This window comes from Agelaius tricolor, unplaced genomic scaffold, assembly GCF_023055355.1.
Source record: "Agelaius tricolor isolate 1412-34295 unplaced genomic scaffold, bAgeTri1.0.p SCAF_19, whole genome shotgun sequence".
Classification (NCBI taxonomy): Eukaryota; Metazoa; Chordata; class Aves; order Passeriformes; family Icteridae; genus Agelaius; species Agelaius tricolor.
In genome coordinates this window covers 1,464,213-1,479,544 of record NW_027269279.1, presented here as the reverse complement: position 1 = coordinate 1,479,544, position 15,332 = coordinate 1,464,213, and the positions used below count along the sequence as shown (strand labels likewise).

The 15,332-nt window shown below is 56.2% G+C and overlaps 1 protein-coding gene across 1 annotated transcript in view; it reads right to left on the bottom strand.

Annotated features, from left to right (window-relative positions):
- The window catches only part of HS3ST6 (heparan sulfate-glucosamine 3-sulfotransferase 6), a 28,749-nt gene extending 15,381 nt beyond the window's left edge, over positions 1-13,368 (bottom strand). The window contains exon 1 of the mRNA XM_071444867.1: positions 13,007-13,368. Coding sequence (XP_071300968.1) covers positions 13,007-13,368 — 362 coding nt within the window. The remainder of the gene's footprint in view (positions 1-13,006) is intronic.
- Positions 13,369-15,332: the final 1,964 nt, after the last annotated feature.

Here is a 15,332-nt window from a genome sequence, read left to right as displayed (position 1 = left end):
ATGCAGATGCCACAAACCTTCCCTGCTTTTCCCGTCCCCTTTTAAGGAGGCTGGGAATCACCAGGCACTCCTCAGGTGAGCCCCTCACTGCCCACTTGTGTCTCTGAGCAAACCCAGCCCCGTTCTGCCTCCTCCCCACAGCCAAGGGGACCTGCAGGGAGCCAACCCCGGGGCTCTGCGTGCCCCTCCCTGCTCCAGCCAAGCCATCTCCTGGCATCTGTGCCTCAGCTGCAGCCTGGCAGCCTGAGGAGAGGGCCAGGAGTGATACAGGAAGAGGGGAAAAAAAAGGTTTGGATGGGTCTGTTCCTAATGTGAGCCTCGCTGCTCGCAGCCTTTGATTGCCACACAAATAAAAGATGGAAATTCACTGCAGGCACAGGAATTAATTAAGGGGAGAAGAAAGGAGCATCAGTCTGTTGGAGGCCTGGCATCAATTCCCAGGCGGGTTTTGAAGTGGCAACAGCTCTCCTTGTTCTTTGAGAGCTGCTCTCCTCTGTCCTGCACGGTGACAGCACGTGTGGGGCTCACCCTGGGCTGGGCTGGGCAAACCTGCCTGGCTGTGGGGGCACCAGGCAGCACCTCCCACCTCCTGCTGCTCCCCCCTGCCTTCATCTCATCTGCTGAGCCCCTCAAACCACAGCAGCCACCATTCCTCACTGGGCTGCCAGCATGGCTTGGGGGTTTTTGTGGTCTGGGAGGTGGTTTGGGGGGTTTTATGGCTTAGGAGATGGTTTGGGGGTTCTTATGGCCTGGGAGATGGTTTGAGGGTTTTTATGGCCTGGGAGATGGTTTGGGGGTTTTTATGGCCTGGGAGATGGTTTGGGGGTTCTTATGGCCTGGGAGATGGTTTGGGGGTTTTTATGGCCTGGGAGGTGATTTGGGGGGTTTTTGTGGTCTGGGAGGTGATTTGGGGGGTTTTATGGCCTAGGAGATGGTTTGGGGTTTTTACGGCCTAGGAGATGGTTTGGGGGTTCTTATGGCCTGGGAGATGGTTTGGGGTTTTTTTTTTTTCTTATGGCCAGGGAGGTGGTTTGGGGGCTTTTGTGGCCTGGGAGATGTTTACATGTCCAAATGGTTTCCTAACCTCTGTTGCTGAAGTTTTTCTGCAGGTGAGAGGATCATGAACCACCTCTCTTAGATGGCAGGAAGGAATGATGCATCTGGCTCCATGTTCTCAGAAGGCTCATTTCTTATTTTAAGATACTGTATCATATTAAAGAATGCTGTACTGAACTATACTAAAGAATAGAGAAAGGATACTTACAGAAGGCTAAAAGATAATAAAGCAAAACTCGTGACTCTCTCTTCAGGAGTCTGACACAGCTCGATGTAATTGGCCAAAGAGTGAAAACACTCGCACCAGAATCCAATGGAACAATCTCCAAACCACATTCCAAAGCAGCAAAACACAGGAGAAGCAAATCAGATCATGATTGTTTTCCTTTTTCTCTGAGGCTTCTCAACTTCCCAGGAGAAGAAGAATCTTGGGCAAGGGGATTTTTCCAGAAGATGTGACAGTGACACACCTCCAGCCCAGACTGGGATTGTGTTCATGCACAGCTTTGCACATTCACATGGGCTGTGGCTCTCCTGTCCTTGGGACAGTTTTCTTGTCTCCAGGACACGCTGGCTTCGAGCAAGAACTGAAACTCCCCCCGTGCCAAGGCTCCGTGACTCAAAAATCATCAAATCTCTGGGGATTCCGAATTAAATCAGAGGAGTTCCCACCCTGTCCTCCACCCAGATCGTGCTTTAATTTCTCTCCAGCTGCATGCAAAGACTGAGATCTGTCCCTGGGAGCTTCCCAGCCCAGCCCAGGGGCTCTCACAGCCGGGTTTCCTTCCACAGAGCCCTGCCCAGCCCTGCTCTGCACCCATCAGAAGTGGGGTCACAGCTGGGTACATCACACACACACAGCTGAGCGTGGAACTCATCAGCCCTGGGTGTCAGGAAACCAGAAACCCCCAGCAACCAGGTGTGTGCTGACACTGGCAGGAATTTGTTTGGTTGTGGCGCTGACATGAGGCTCACACAGCTGGGCACAGCTGGAGTTAGGTGCTCACTGAACCTCTGAGCCTTTATTTAAAGGCATTCTGCCCAGAAAAAAAAAAAAAGTTTAGAAAAGGTCTTGCACCAGCAGAGTGATTAATGCTGAAAGGAATCTCCCCTGCCCAGTGTCTGCTCAATAATTCAAGTTTTATGAGCTCTAACATGAGCGAGGCCTGGGTGTGATCCCTGCTCAGCCCCGTGGGTGCAGGGCACCCTCACACGCTCCTGATCCCCCTCAAAGCAGCCAAAGATGCATTTTTAATATTCACACCAGGACCAGAGCAAGGCTGTCCCTCATTATCTGCCTTGTGACGAGACGGGGATCAAACACGGAGCGGTGGCAGAGTGACACCAGCCCCACACGGCCCCTCTGATGGCACAGGGGGCAATTAACCAGCATGTCACACCCAGGCTAACGAGGGTGACCCACTGGGGGTCCCTGCCCTGTCCCCTGCCCTGGGCTGGGGGCTCTGGGGCCCCCTCAGCTCCCCCTGGGCTGGACTCAACGCCAGGGATGAGTTGGAGCAATGGGGCTGTCCCAGTTTGGGACATTCTGTGACCCTGAGCTCAGCAATGTCCCCACTGCCACCACCCCCAGGGGCTGGCGAGGTTGGGGTGACCCTCCCTGGTGGCTCCCTAAAGCAGCCCAGGGACCTGGGGGGGCTGGGGACTGGGAGAGAGTGAGGGATGTGACCCAAACACCCAGAGGGACACAGCCACAGCCCTGGGGACACCCCAGACCCAGAGCCACCTGCCAGGGGTGACACCAGCCTGGAACAGTGACAGAACCAGAACCCAGCTTGCTTCCATCCATCCATCCATCCATCCCTCATCCATCCATCCATCCATCCATCCCTCATCCATCCATCCCTCATCCATCCATCCATCCATCCATCCATCCATCCATCCATCCATCCCTCATCCATCCATCCCTCATCCATCCATCCATCCATCCATCCATCCATCCATCCATCCATCCATCCCTCATCCATCCATCCATCCATCCATCATCCATCCATCCATCCCTCATCCATCCATCCATCCATCCCACATCATCCAAAATGAGCTCTGAGCTCCCCAAACTCCCTGCAGACCTCCTGCCTCACACCAGCTCCAAACAAACCCCAAAGCCAGGGGCAGCCAGGATCCCAAAAAACCCCAGGAGGCCAGGGCAGGACAGTGCCTGAGCACAGCAGGTGAAATCCCCAACCCTAACCCAACACCACTCAAACCTATGAAGAAGAAAATGAAGATAGTGAAGAAGAAGGATTAGTTATTGTCTTAAAATTGTATCTCAAGTCTCTATATATTACTATATTCTAAAACTTTAGGTTCTTGACACTTCTACCCCACTGCACACGTGCTATCCTGGTGTTATTCATCCATTCTGGAATTTTCTCCATGGCCTCAGGACAAACTCAGTGCCCTCCTGGAAGTCAGAGTCTGTCAGCACAGAAATCTAAAAATCCCAGTTCCCAGAGCTCCAATCCTGCAGGGCCCTTCCTGGGCTGATCCCAGCCCTGTGTCCCAACCCACGGAGCAGGATGGGGACACCTGTGTCCTCTGTCCCTATGGGCTGTGTCACTGTCCCATGGGCTGTGTCCCTGTCCCATGGACTGTGTCCCTGTCCCATGGACTGTGTCCCATGGGCTGTGTCCCTGTCCCTCTGGGCTGTGTCCCTGTCCCTATGGGCTGTGTCACTGACCTGCTGAGCTGTCTGTCCCCTGTCCCTCGGGCTGTGTCCCTGTCCCTCTGGGCTGTGTCCCTGTCCCGCTGGGCTATGCCCCCTGTCCCATGGGCTGTGTCCCTGTCCCATGGGCTGTGTCCCTGTCCCTCTGGGCTGCGTCCCTGTCCCTCTGGCAGCATCCCAGCCCATCCCAGCCCATCCCATCCCAGCCCCTTTCACGGCTCCTTTGTGCCCGGGCGGATGCGGGTTTGTCACGCTCGGGGCTCGGGCACCGCGGGGGGACGTTCTGCCCGGCCCTCCCCCCAAACCCGGCTTTTCATGCACACAAACTCTGCCTGCCCTCAACAAAACCCAAACCTCGGCTCAAAGTCCTTGGCAGCGGCCCCTCGAAATTTTTCTCAGGCTTGTGTGGCTCTGGGGGATGACTTTGGGAAGCAGAGAAGTGACGGAGGAAGAATAAACCCAGAATAAACCCCCCCCCTCCCCTGTCCCGCCGGGCTGGCGCTCGCAGGAAAAGGGGGGACAGCCCTGGAGAGGCTGCGGCACGCCAGGGACCGTGGGGACAGCAGTGTCACATCCCCTGGGACAGCAGTGTCACATCCCCTGGGACAGCAGTGTCACGTCCCCTGGGACAGCAGTGTCACGTCCCCTGGGACAGCAGTGTCCCCTCTCTAGGACAGCAGTGTCACATCCCCTGGGACAGCAGTGTCACATCCCCATGGACAGCAGTGTCCCCTCCCTGTCCCCAGGCACCGGCAGCAGCGCTGAGCGATCACGCTGACAATGACAAGTGGCCGATCCATCGATGGCACTGACCAAGCCCCTCCGGGAACTGCAGGATTTCTTTGGCTGCCACTTAAGGGACATTTCCTGCCCGGCAGGGTGGCCCTGGAGGGGACATTTGTCACTTGGAATTACCAGGGACTCAGGGCAGGTGGGGACAGAGAAAGATTCGTGCGCAAGCAGCGCCTACAGAAGCCTCCAGAGAGGGGAAAATAAAATGGAATTAAATAATCTGTGGAGATGGCGGAGGCATTTCAGGATCCTGCCCTGATGGGGGCTTGATTTCACCCCCAGAAGGAATTATGGAGTTGTGGAATCATGGCTGGAAAAGGCCTCTAAGATCATCCAGTCCAACAATCCACAGGGCTGATAAATCCCCTCAGGGATGGGGACTCCACCCCTGCCCTGGGCAGCTGTGCCAGGGCTGGGCAGCGTTTCCAGGAAGGAATTTTCCCTCAAATCCCACCCTGAGCTGCCCTGGCCCAGCCTGAGGCCGTTCCCTCTGCTCCTGTCCCTGTTCCCTGGAGCAGAGCCCGAACCCCCCTGGCTGTGCCCTCCTGGCAGGAGCTGTGCAGAGCCACAAGGGCCCCCTGAGCCTCCTTTGCTCCAGGCTCAGCCCCTGCCCAGCTCCCTCAGGGATTCTGCAGCCTCTGCCCAGCTCCCTCAGGGATTCTGCAGCCCCTGCCCGGCTCCCTCAGGGATTCTGCAGCCCCTTTCCAGCTCCCTCAGGGATTCTGCAGCCCTTCCCCAGCCCCGTTCCCTTCCCTGGCCACACTTCAACCCCTCCATGTCCTTCCTGCCGTGCCCAAATCTGTCCCCAGAGCTGAGCCCACCCCTCCTGCACCCCCAGCGGGTCTGTCCTGCCTTGGGCTGGGGCTGATGTCGGGAGCAGAGGGGGACGGGGAGCAGCTCCCCCAGCCCCGGGGTTTGGGATGGCTTTGGGATGGCTTTGGGACGGGTTTGGGACAGGTTTGGGATGGCTTTGGGATGGTTTTGCGATGGTTTGGGATGGCTTTGGGACAGGTTTGGGATGGCTTTGGGATGGTTTTGGGATGGGTTTGGGATGGGTTTGGGACAGGTTTGGGATGCGGCGGCTCTGGAGCAGCTGGGAAGTTGCACCAGGCAGGAGCCCCCGCCGAGCAGAGCCGGGATGTGGCCCCTGGGGACCGGACCTGTCACTTTCCTTGGCCCTTCCCATCAATCACCGCCCGCCTGCTTTGATTTATTTTTTTATTTATTTGCATAACGCGGCTGCGAATTCCCGGCTGAATCAGCCTGGAGGGTGCGGATGGGGCAGGGGAGGGGACGCCAATTCTTCACTCCAGCTACAGAAAAGCCCTCCAGGTGTGCCCAGGGCCAGGTGTGCCACACACAGCTCAGGGGTCCGGCGATAAATCAGCAGCAAAGTGGTCAATCAGCCTTTCCCTGCCCGAGGATCTTAACAAGGTCACAGCCTTGTTCTCTCCACACTAATGAGCGCAGATTCCTAATAAGACCTCAGTGACAAGTGACTGTATTAATGTAATTCCCTCCTGCTCCTGATCAATTTTGTGGGCTAAGATGCAGAGCAGCCCCGGGGGCGTGGGAGGCTCCTGCCAGCCCCTCACTGTGAGCTGCTGGCAGGGAGAGAGGAGTTCCTTCCCTGTGTCCCTGCCTGCCACCAGATTTCCTCGGTGGAGCACGCCAGAGTCACTCTGAGGAGGAGCCCGGCAGCTCATCCCACTCCCAAAGTGCTGCTGTTATCCCAGGCTGCCTAAAACATCCTGTGCTGGGGCTCTAACAGCCCAGATGGTGAATTCTTTTGAATTTCAGCCATTCCCTCCTACATTTCAGCCTGGGACCAGCTCTCCACGTGCTCCAGCTCAGGGCAGTCCATGCACAGCACCTGGTGCAGCAGGGATGCTCTCCATGGCTCTGCACCATCTCAGCCATGCAAACCCCGGCTCTGCTCTAGCCCTGGAGCCACACCCAGAGCTGGCACACACTGGCCCTGAGTGCTGGGGTGACCTGCAGGACCCCACTGCTCCCCTGTGCCCCCTCACCACCCCAGTGCCACATCCACACTGGCATCTCAAACCAGTCAGAGTGACTCACTGCAGGGATGCAGGAATAATTTTGAGATTGCTGTGATCTGAGCTGTCTCTGAGCAGAGGGGGAAGGAGGGGAAGTCCAAGGAGCTGCTGTGAATTTTCCACCCAGGAGCATCACCACCAAAGGTGAGTGTGTAAATCCTGAGCCAAGATCCCATCCCTGTCATGGGGAAAGCTCAGGGCTGCAACCACCACGAGTTTGTCATGGTGGGACTGGGGGGTCTGGGCTGTTCTTTGTGTGGGGTGAATTTGGGGAGGCCCTGGCACAGGTGCCCAGAGCAGCTGTGGATCCCTGGCAGTGCCCAAGGCCAGGCTGGGCACTGGGGCTTGGAGCAGCCTGGGACAGTGGGAGGTGTCCCTGCCATGGCAGGGGTGGGATGAGCTGATCTTTGAGGTGCCTTCCAACACAAACCATCCCATGATTCCATGAGTTCCCACAGGAAAGGGAAGACTCATCTTAAACCACTGCCCTGACGTGCCCAGCAGGGACCAGCCCTGGCTGCCTTCACCCCCCAGACCTGGCTTTTAACCAAGCCCCACAGAAGCCTCTCAGAACACCCCTGTGCTCCTCACTTCAATATTTTGGCCATCCCAAGAGCCAGGATGCAGGGAGGGAACTGCCAGGCTCAGGTCCCAGAGCTCTGTCCTGTAGACAAGGAGCATCCATGTGTCCATCCATCCATCCTTCATCTGTCCGTCCGTCCATCCATCATTCTCATCCCTAATGCAACCCTCACCCATTCATCCCTGTCCATCCATCCCTCATCCTCCCTCTCTCTGACACCCCCAGCTCCCTAAGCAGGAGGATTTCCACAGCCCTTTGAAAAGCCATTTAGAGCTAAGTCTCGGTATTAAACCTGGCCTTTCCTCGGGCAGGTTTTCAATCTCTGCCCGAGCCTGTTGCAGCAGAAAGTTTTTGAAAAGGTCAGGAGGAAGCTTTTAAGCATCTTTGCCAATTAAGTGCTGGAACCCCCTCCCCACTGCCAGAGCTGCCCGTCTCCATCCCAGGGGAAGGTAATTACTGTTTTATAAATAAGCTTTGAACTCTCTTAAGTAATTGTCTCTCCTTGCATGAAAGCACCCTCTAAATCCACCGGCCTTTTCCACCTTCTGTCACTATCAAGAAAAAATCCAGGGGAAAAAAATCCCCCTAATGCCTTGAAGGAGAAACTCCCAAACTTTCCTTTACACTGCTGTGATTATTTCTCCAAGCCTTCAGTAATTCCACTTACAGAAGCCTTGCGGCTTTCCCGACTCTTGGTGGATTTTTTGGCAATATTTGACATATTTTTCAAAACTTCCCTGGAGTTACATGGGCCGAAAAAAAAAAAGAAAAGTTTCAATATTTCAATTTCTACCCCCTGAAGTTACAACAAGAGAAAGGACAGGAATGAAGAAGCCTTTTCCAAAGGTATTCATTCCCTTAATGTTATTTTTTTAAACTAGCCCTGTGATTTCTGGGTGTGTTTGAGCAGCCTGGGATGGAAATCCTGGCAGATCTGAAATCCTTTAGGAACTCGGGTTACTCCTGCACACCCCCTGCCCAGCCCGGGTGTAATCCCCCCATTCATTTAACAGAGCCAGAGACAGGGAGAGCATTCCTGAGGCGGGATGAGCACCTTCCACCCTGCAAGTCGCAGCTTTTATCCCCCAAATCCCAGCCAACATTAACACGCAGCTCCAATCGCTCGAGCCTGACACGATCTCAGCAGCAGCACAAGGAACAACCCGACTTCATTTCGCCTGGAGGCTGAGCCAGGCTCAAATTCAGGCTCAAATTCAGGCTCCCAAACCTGCTTGGGTCAGCAAGAAGCACTTGATGGGGTCGGGAAGAAAACGCGGCCGGGTGGAAATAAGGGAGTAACAGCGTGAAAATGGGGGGCAGGAGGGTTGAGCTGAGCTCCTCACCCCATCCCCGACCCCCCAGATCAGGACAGGCACAGCCCCTGTCCCTCCCCACCCGCAGCAACCCCTGCCTGGGAGCTCTTTAAATGGTTTCAAATGTTAATTCCTCATCGTGGCAGTAAAAGCTATTTTTAATCCCACGTGAAAGCAGTTTGCAGAAACCCAAACTTTGCACGAATTATGGATTGCTTCCCAAGTTAGGGAGCAGAAAGCAGGGGCACATCATCAGGGAGACCCAGCACTTAAGCCTGGTCCTAAGAGTAGGGCTGGCGCTAAAACAGCGCATAAAAGCCGATCCAAAACACTACGCCTTCAGTAAAAGCTTTAGTGTATCTTATTCTTAGTTAAAATCAGCTTTTTCTCAGGTTTCCCGCATGTTTTCTTTGTGCTCGAGGTTTCATTTCCCAAACACGGGGGTGAGGATCCGGGAAGCTGAGACAGAAAGGTCTCACTTGTGAATGGCAGAGAAAAGATTGCAAAGAAACAGAGGCGAGAATCTGCGGGGCTGAGCGGCTGCGAGCGGCCCGGGAGAACAAGGGCCGCTCTGAGCCTGCAATCGAGTCCATCAGGAGGGGAGATTAGCGGTGCCAATGAATAAAGATAACGTCCCGGAGCAGCTCCGAGCATCGCCAGCCCGGATTCCTTTGTCTGTCCCCACCTTTGCGCTTCCCCGAGGAAAGCAAAGCTCGCCCTGGAAGGGGCCGCAGAGCGGTGCCAAAACGCAGCCTGGTGGCTCCGGAGGAGCCGGTCCCATTCAGCAGCTCGGGCTATAGAGTGTCTCGATCTGTCTGTACAATCACAACACACACAAAAACCCCTCCAGGCACCTACTTAGCTGCACTTTTCAGCTGCCAATAACACTCCCGGCAAAAGTCAAAAGAGCAGCGCCGCAGCCGCGTCCTTCCCCTGTCGCTCAAAGGCGTCGGGGTTGCGAGGTTCCGAGATAACAAAGTCTGGCTCAAGAAATCCTGGAAGCCTTTCAAGAGCGTTATTAGCTGCTGTGAATGGGGCTGGGGAAGGGGAGGGGGCAAACCCCACGGGCCAGGGAAGGGCTCCCCGCTCCCCCTGCACCTTCCCGGAGGTGCTCCCGAGCTGGGACAGCCCAGCAGGAGCACAGAGGGATGAGGAACCCCCGGGAGAGTTCCTGGCCCCTCGTGCCAGCTTTCGTGTTGGATGGGACGGGAAAACGACAATGAAAAGTTAAATTTGGCCTCGGAGTCTCAGAGCTCTGGGCTGGCTCTGCAGGGCCTGAGGATGCTCGGTGGGGATTGCAGCCCCTCGTGTCCCTCTGGCTGCAGAGGGACAATCACCAGACATCCCATAGTACTTTTTAATGCTTCTGGTGTGAACTGTGTGAAAATAGGGGATTCTTTACAGTTCCTACAGGTCCGGTGTGTGCAATCCCAGGGACACACGGGGTGCAGGGAGCCCTGGCCCAGCACCATTCCTGCCCAAACCTTCCTCTGGCCCTTGGGAACAGCAGGAGGACAGGAAGGAGGAGAGGGATAGGGATCCCAGATCACTCAGGGAAACCCGAGCCAGGGGAAAAGCCCATTCACACCGAGCCGATCCTGCCTCAGAGTTCTGGCAGATGGGGACAAGGAGACCTCTTTGGATGAGCTCAGAGCTTTCCACACAATTCCCTCAGAGCTGAACTCCCTTTCTCACAAGCCAGGCCCCTCTCCAGCTCCCCAGAGCTGCTGTTCCCCTCCTCTCCTGCCCTGTTCCCCCGGAGCCCCGAGGTGGGTGCGAGGCAGGGGGAGCAGCCGGGAGCTCTGCGTGGGAACAGGAGCAGCTCTGGCCTCCCAAAAGGGAACAACCCCATGCAAGGATTCTGCTACGCCCCCAAAACGTCCCCAGTGGAGCAGAGAGTGACACAGGAGAGCCCCAGCCCCGCCATGCAAGGGGTGAACACGTCCCAGATGTGCCCTGTGAGCCCAAACCTGCTCCCCTCTCACCGAGGGGGTTCCAGCCCCCAAACCCCTTCACCCCACTAATGTTGTTTTCCTCCATCCCCACAGGCAAAGGCAGGACCTGGCCCCACACCTTCACAGGTGCTCCAAGTTTTGCAATGGAATTCTGAATCTCACCCCAAACTGCTCGGATTCAATTCAGTTTTTCCCATTTGTCCTCACCTACATTCCCACAAAACAGGCACAGACAGTTCCAGGCTCCCACAGGGAACCCCCACACCCCAAACTGGCAGCAGACACCCCAGCATCCTCTCTTCTTTTTATTTAGGTTTCCTTCAAGCAGCACTGAGTGCCAAAAGAATTCAAATTGTGTTTTGCTTGAGGAGAAAGCATCCCATCGTGCTTGGATCAGCCATTAAATCATTTATGCTGCAGCCTCAAAAAGGTGTTTAATCTCCTCAGAATTAGCTAAAGCTGTAGTAACTCAAGGAATTCTGTAGGAGATGCTTTTGCAGAACATTTTCTTTCCACTACTACTCCAAAAAAAAAAAAGGGGTGGCTTTGGGCCATTTCAAATTTAAATTAAATAAAACAAACCAGTAAGAATAAATTATTTCAGTCAGTAACTTACAACAAACTACTCATCACCCACGAAGAGATGCTCCTGCCAGGGCAGGGAAATCACTACGGGACAGAGCTGCTAAGAAAGAACAAAATAATTCTGGAGTGATATTTCCAAGGGAATTCTTTTTCCACATTTACTCAAAACAAGCAACAACCTACAGGTGCCTTCGGGCCAAATATCTTGGCGTGAGAAGCAGTTGGTGTAATTTCGGTTTCCTAGCAAGTTCAAACATTTTAAAAATGTTTACGCCACTTTTGAGATATCCATAGGAAAAACCCGAGTTTCTGTCCAACTCCTCTTCCCCTCCACTCCAGCACACCCCAGCTTTAAACATTTAGTTCTGTCTGGCTTTGCCGGGGATAAGATCCCTGGGCACTGCGAGGTCTTGTGAGAAGACAAAACAAGAGGCAGAGAGGAGAGGAAGCGAAGGGAAATGGCTCTGTGTGTGTGTGTGTGTGATTAAAACCACACTTTATGCAGAGTTAAGTAAAACATCTCCTGATTTTTTGCCTCGCCCCGGAGGATGCGGATTCTCCCCAGCCCAGAAAACCTTCCCCGCTCCATTTCCCCAAATTTACCACAACCACATGCGGGATCATCTCGAAGCTGGTGTCAGGCCAGGCTCCCTGCAAGCACTTCCAGCACTAAAAACCCGCAGCAGAGCCATCCAAACTCAGATTTATTTCTGCTCCTTCTCTGCGCTCCGTCCTGCGAGCCTCGCCGGGCTCCGCCGAGCGATATGAAAGCGCTCGATCTTCCCCGCTTTAATTATGTGCTCGCAGTCATTAAAGCCCCATTCTGCCGAGCGGGAGCCAGCTCGCAGTCCTCACCCCAAAAAGATTAGTGATCATCATTATTGCTCCTGGAGCGGCGCGGACCCGAACGGAGCTGAGGAATGAGCTCATAAATCACGGCAATATTCATGCAGCCGTAAAAACGAGCGCCGCTACTTACTGGGTTTTGAAGGTGTGTTAAGTCGTAACTTTACAGCCCAGATGTGGGCTCAGAGAGCTGAAAGTCTGCGGGTAAAATTACCGCTGAAATTACTCTTTCCATTAAACACGCTGATTTTTCACAGGTTGTTACTTCGGCGAGGCTTGGGAAGCTGCAGCCTCCCCCGAAGGATGGGGAGGAACGCGGTGTTCGGGGAGAAGGGGATGGAGAGGCAGGAAGGACAGCGAGAGCTGCTCCTTTGATTATTTTCAGATGTTTCCCCGAGAACACCGCGGCGCTTTCATACATCGGCACATTTGGATTGCCTTCAGAATAACGGGGCAAATTCCACCCCCGGCTTCAAGGGACTTATCGCTCCCGACTCCCTTGGCCCAGCGCTCTGGAGCTGGCCAGGAGACAGAGTTTAATCCACTCCACATGCACAGTAGCTGCTCTTCCGAACGCTTTATCGCCCGAAGAGCCCGATCCCATGGAAACCCTCAAAAAACAAAACCTTGGATCGCTCCCGCTCTGCCCTTTGCCCACCGAGGATCCCACGGATTCGCCCCGAGCCCGGCTCAGGATCAAGCACGAGGTCCTCGCTCGTTTCTGTGTTTTTTTAAGAAACCACACGAATAAAACAATTCCTAAAGGAGCCCGGTGGGGAAACGGGGGCACGGCTGGGGATAAAGCGCTAAAGGTTCAAACCTCAAAGCCTGCGGAGCGAAACGAGCGCATTATTTCTGCTGCCGCCTTCGTCCCTGGCCGGGCGGGATGCGGGATGGGAGGCGCGGGGACAGGGAGGGACACGGGGACAAGGACATCGCTTTTCACACCGCAGCAGCCCCGCAAAAGCAGCCGCCAGCCCCTTCCCAGCCCGGGCGAGGCTCGGTCCCGCCGGAGACCCCCGGACCCCCTTTCCCTCCCGGGACCCGCCTGTTGCGGAGCCGCCGCATCCCAGCCCGGGCAGCAATTAACTGCTGTGCGCTAATTACCGACCCCCTCACCGCCGCAGCCTCACCTGTACCAGCGCAGCCCCTTCTCGTAGCACCTGTCGAAGAAGTGGGGCTCGGCGCCCACCGCCCGCACCCCGGGGTGCGCCCGCAGGAACTCGAGCAGCGCCCGCGTCCCGCCCTTCTTCACGCCCACGATGATGGCCTGGGGGAAGCGGCGGCTGCCGCCCCCCGCGCCCCCCGCGCCCGCCGCCGCCTCCCCCGGGCCCGCGGGCAGCGCGGCGGGCGGCGGCAGCAGCAGCGCGGGCGGCAGCGGCTCGCAGGGCCCGGGCAGGCAGGAGAAGAAGTAGGTGAAGAACAGGATCATGGTGAGGAGCAGCGAGGCGCGGCGGCCCCCGGCGGCTCCCAGCAGCCGCCCGCTACATCCCATCGGGGGCCGCGCATCCCGCACCGCCACCGCCGCCGCCCCGGAGCCCCCCGAGCTCCCCCCGGGCCCGGCCCGGCCGCGCCGCCCCCACGCGGGGCGGGGGAGGGCGAGGACACGCGCGTGGGGCGGTGACGGCCCGGGGAGGGGAAGGGATGGGGAGGGGATTGGGAACGGGGAGGGGGCGCGGCACACGCGGGGTCCCTGCGGGGACGGGGCCGCCCACGCGTGGCTGGCACAGCCGGACGGGGCAGCGCCTGCCTGGGGCAGCGCTCCCGGCCCCGGCCCTGCCGCGCACGGGACTCCTCTGCCCGCATTTCCCTGTGCTCTCACGCGTTTTCCCTGTATTTTCCTTTTTTCCCCCATATTTCTGCTTGTTTTTCCATGTTACCCCACATTTCCCTGTCTTACTCCATGCTTTCATTTTTTTCCCACATTTTCCCCTATTTTCCCACATTTCCACACATTTTCCCATATTTTTACCACGCTTTCCACATTTCCCTGTGCTCTCACGTGTTTTCCCGGTATTTTCCTTTTTTCCCCCATATTTCTGCTTGTTTTTCCATGTTACCCCACATTTCCCTGTGTTACTCCATGCTTTCATTTTTTTCCCACATTTTCCCCTATTTTGCCACATTTCCATACATTTTCCCACGTTTTCCCATGTTTTTCCATATTTTTACCACGCTTCCCCATCTTTTCGCACACTTCCCACATTTCCCTGTGTTCTCACATATTTTCCCTGTATTTTCCTTTTTTTCCCCACATTTGTGGTTGTTTTTCCATGTTACCCCACATTTCCCTGTGTTACTCTGTGTTTTCACTTTTCCCCAATTTTCCCCCTATTTCCCCACATTCCCCCTATTTTCCTATGTTTTTTCCATATTTTTACCACACTTCCCCATGTTTTCACACGCTTCCCACATTTCCCTGTGTTCTCACACGTTTCCCATGATTTCCCACATCATTTCTCCGTACTTCACCACCATTTTCCCATCCATTTTTCTCCTTGCCCGTGTTCCCTCCTCCTCTCACCATTCCCGGGGCTGTTTTTGGGAAGGGCCCCACTCCAGCACCAGAGCAGGATCCCAGGCTGGTGTCTTAATTAACTGATTAATGTAATTAACTCTGTTGAATTAATCCCCAGGTTTTCCAAGAGCTGGGGGCTGGTGGGGATCCATGGCCTGGGATGGGGTCAGTGAGGGTCCTGTAGGGCCACAGTGGCACCAGTGGGGACTTGTGGGGTGACAAAGCTGCAGGGTGGCACTGGGACAGGGCTGGGGAGTGACAAAGCTGCAGGAGGACAAAACTGCAGGGTGACACGGTGACAGGGCTGCAGGGGGACACGGGGACAGGGTGGCAGGGGGACACAGTGACAGGGTGACAGGGCTGCAGGGTGACACAGGGACAGGATGGCAGGGTGACACGGTGACAGGGCTGCAGGGGGACACGGGGACAGGGTGGCAGGGGGACACAGTGACACGGTCACAGGGCTGCAGGGTGACACGGGTTCAGGGTGGCAGGGGGACACAGTGACAGGGTGACAGGGCTGCAGGGTGACACAGGGACAGGATGGCAGGGTGACACGGTGACAGGGCTGCAGGGGGACACGGGGACAGGGTGGCAGGGGGACACAGTGACACGGTCACAGGGCTGCAGGGTGACACGGGGACAGGGCTGCAGGGGGACACAGTGACAGGGTGACAGGGCTGCAGGGTGACACGGGTTCAGGGTGGCAGGGTGACACAGTGACAGGGCTGCAGGGGGACACAGTGACACGGTCACAGGGCTGCAGGGTGACACGGTGACAGGGCTGCCTGGCTGCAGGGCCAGGGCTTTGTGCCCTCTCGTGGCTGGCGCCCGCCGGAGCTCTCACAGGGGTGGGACAGCCCGAGACCCCTCCCAGCCCCAGCCCCGAGCTCCCAGGGCCGGGAGGGAGCGATGGCACCGAGGGAGGGCAGCTGCTGCTG